This window comes from Sinocyclocheilus rhinocerous, unplaced genomic scaffold (assembly GCF_001515625.1).
Source record: "Sinocyclocheilus rhinocerous isolate Xijiao unplaced genomic scaffold, SAMN03320098_v1.1 C36987527, whole genome shotgun sequence".
NCBI classification, from domain to species: domain Eukaryota; kingdom Metazoa; phylum Chordata; class Actinopteri; order Cypriniformes; family Cyprinidae; genus Sinocyclocheilus; species Sinocyclocheilus rhinocerous.
Window position 1 is genome coordinate 1 of NW_015787134.1, and position 3300 is coordinate 3300.

Genomic DNA, 3300 nt, shown 5'->3' on the forward strand with positions numbered 1-3300 from the left:
TCCTAAGGGACATAAATCCACACTATTATTACGTGAACGACTATGGGAAAAGTAAGACAGGCGATTTTCTGCCAGCGAAGCTGTGGGTAAAGAAGGATAAAACTGAATAAAACGGCCTTTTTTCATAACAGCTGTGCTTGGTAAGATATGAAATTTAGGAATGACTGCACAAGATTTGCATTAGTAGGACGTGGCATAATTTGTGCTCACCTTTTTTCTGTTTCCTCAGGTGTTTCAGCACGATAAAGGCCATAACCGCACCCGTGACCAGAGCTGCCAGTATGCCAAGCACAATACCCACCATATAGTGGTTACTGACCAAGATTACGGTGCCAACATTATGTGTGTATCCATTAACTGTTACCTGGTACAGGAAAATACAGACATCAGTGTGTGAGGTTGTATTATGCAACTAATTTGCTTTGGCTAAAGACGAGGTGTTTTACTGCATTTATAGATTTACACACACTCACCTTCACAGGTAAACCCTCCCTGGGAATGGTGAGATTATTAGGGATCCTGCATGTGATCTCATTATCTAAAACTTTAGCACCACAGTCAACATCTCCAACCGTCATCGTGATTGACATGCAGGAGCTCACAAGGTTCAACTTCTGGTGCTGCGTCATGAGGAAGAAAGATTTTGAATCTTAGATTGTAAATGTTTTCTCAGAAAGATGATTAAAAGTGAAAAAGTGCAGCAATGCAACAATGGGATTGTACTCATGGATGTATCTACATACATGCAAGGACACTTCATCAAACCCGGGGTAGAGTCTCAGTATGTGACCTTCAGTCTCAAATGGGATGGGTCTGCCATAGGGGTGGTAGGAGAAGTCTCGTTTCCACAGACCGAGCACTCCGTCCATGTCAAACGAGAGCTCGCCCTCTTCTGTCTCATCTCGATGGAAGACGGGGGTGATGCACTCCATATGGGTGGGTATTGCTTTCCCTCTGCACTCCTTCAGGGAACAACAGTATGAAGCAAATGTGAAAGAAGAAAAATGTCATGTGCTCACAAATCTATATCTGTTTGCTTTGATCCAGAAACTGGCAAATGCTAAAGTTGTACTACTAAGGTATAGATTTAAAACACTTTAATCTTTAATTCATGATCACAGCTCTCAGTGGAAGAACTGAGACAAGTCTGTTGTGAAGTTATAAAAACCTATGTAGTGTTGTTGTGGTCATTAAAGAGAGTAGACAGAGTCACCCAACACTAAATATATGACCTTAAACACAAAAAAAATAAGGTACAATGCTTTGAAAACATGCCGCTCAAACTGAGATCAGACTGAAATGTAAAAGCCACTCTTCTAATATTTAGATAATGTAGCATCTGCAGAGCTGTAGGTGCTACACAGCCAGAAGCTGCACAAATGTGAATATTGTCTATCCTGCTACCTTCTTATTACATTACCATGGGTTGGGCTAAATTTCTGTTAATGTTCTGGAGGATTTTAAAACAAAACATTTTTTCATCTAACTTTATTTTCAATAAATAGATTTGCACTCTGGAAGTTCTGAAACTTAAAGAGTGTTACAAAGAACTTTTATTTTAAAATATTAAGCGAAAAAAAATATATATATAAAAAAAAAAACCAAGGCAATAGATCAATATGGGAATTAAAGTTTACAGTTCATACAGTGGAAACAGGTTTAAGGTGGCTTTCTTTGGGTTTAAAGTAGACGACAGTTCTGTAGACAGAGTCCAGATTTCGGCCTTCAATGATGATTCTTGACCCACTGCAATTTAGAAAAATAAAATATTAGACATTCTATACCTTTTCTAAAAGGTATTCTGAACTGCCAAAAAGTAAACAACTTATGACTTTCTGAATCTACCTGTCAAAGCTGCAATCAGGCAGCACAGCAAGAATCTCAGGGGTCTTCTTGTAGCGGAAGACTTTAGTGGTCACCACACGGGACTTATCGATGTAGACACGGAGCACCACATCTTTCACCTCCGTCACAGGCTGAGAGAGACATATGATGGAGGACAGGTTTCCTCTTACCACAGATACACTGTAGGTGGAACAACATTCCCGTTAGAACACGAACACTACATATAATCTTAAACAGAGAACATTAATAGACAGAGTTGAAAATTTAAACAGGGGTCACTTCATACATTTTTTAAATGTATTTTCCCCCAAATAAATGAAGCCTGGGTGAGCATAAGAGACTTCTTTCAAAAACATAAACAATCTAACCAACCCCAAACTTTTAAGCAACAGTGTACCTAATTTTAATTCAATTAGCAATACCTCTGCAGTTCCATCACAGGCCCCCCATTTGATATAATGAATACACACACACACCTTTGGATTGGACATGTTTCTCCATCAAGTGTAACTTTCCTGTTCTTCCCAGAGTCCAGATAAGGACCTGTGATAGTGATGAGGGTTCCTCCGTTCACAGGCCCATAGTCAGGCTGGACCTCAGTGATGTTTGGAACCTGGTGTAAAAAAAATATGTTAGGCAAAGGTTATCTAGTATCAACAAGCTTACTAATGACTATTGTTAAAAATCAGATGGAGGATTTTTGTTTGATGTTTTGTTTGTGTAACGAATAAATTAATTACCACAAAGGTGAATTCAGGCATCTCTGCACTTCCTTCAATGGAATATCGTCCCTCCACTCGGCCCTCATGCACCTTAGCTGTGATGTTCACGGTTTTAAAAAGTGGCTCTGTTGCCCCAGAACGGATCTTACACAACAAGCTGAGCATAAAAATGTCCAGACTTAAAATAAACAGTTTCCTTTGAAAAAACATATAAAACGTAACCAAAACGTGTTCAAAATCTGTTATGCATCTATTATGCATGATTGTTTTATTAATATAAAGTCCAAAAGAACAATTATTTAAAACAATTGTTTATTACTTTTACTTTTGATCAATTTAATGCATCCTTGCTGAATAAAGTATGTGTATATTTCTTAGTACTGTAAGTTTTAGCTTTAATTATTTTAGTACATCAAGTTTAAACTAAATTAAAATGAGAACTGTTTCTTGGGCAAGTAGTATTTTATGTCAAGTTACAATTTTTCTTTTTCTTTTAGTTTCAGATTTAGTTTTAGTCAACTAATAACCCTGCATGAAATCAGTAATACTTACTGTGTGCTGTTGCTTTTGTGAGGCTGGACCACACATGCGGTTTCTCCCAGCTTCACCTCATGGGTTCTGGCCGTGATGGCGGGTCGCAGGGGCGACTGGAACTCCCATCCACACAGAGTCATCTCACTCTGACCATCAGGGGGTGCTGTTTTGGGGAAAAACTACACAGAACATTTCCATA

At 38.5% G+C, this 3300-nt stretch overlaps 1 protein-coding gene across 1 annotated transcript; it reads right to left on the minus strand.

Annotated features, from left to right (window-relative positions):
• Positions 1-11: 11 nt before the first annotated feature.
• On the minus strand, positions 12-3280 carry LOC107736798 (macrophage-stimulating protein receptor-like; the record flags this gene model as incomplete). The annotated part of the gene is made up of 9 exons (XM_016548146.1): positions 12-80; positions 211-364; positions 474-620; positions 744-962; positions 1647-1746; positions 1846-2025; positions 2322-2458; positions 2586-2724; positions 3120-3280. Coding segments are annotated over 9 exons (1306 nt in total), but the record flags the coding sequence as incomplete, so codon positions are not given.
• Between the last annotated feature and the right edge of the window lie 20 nt (positions 3281-3300).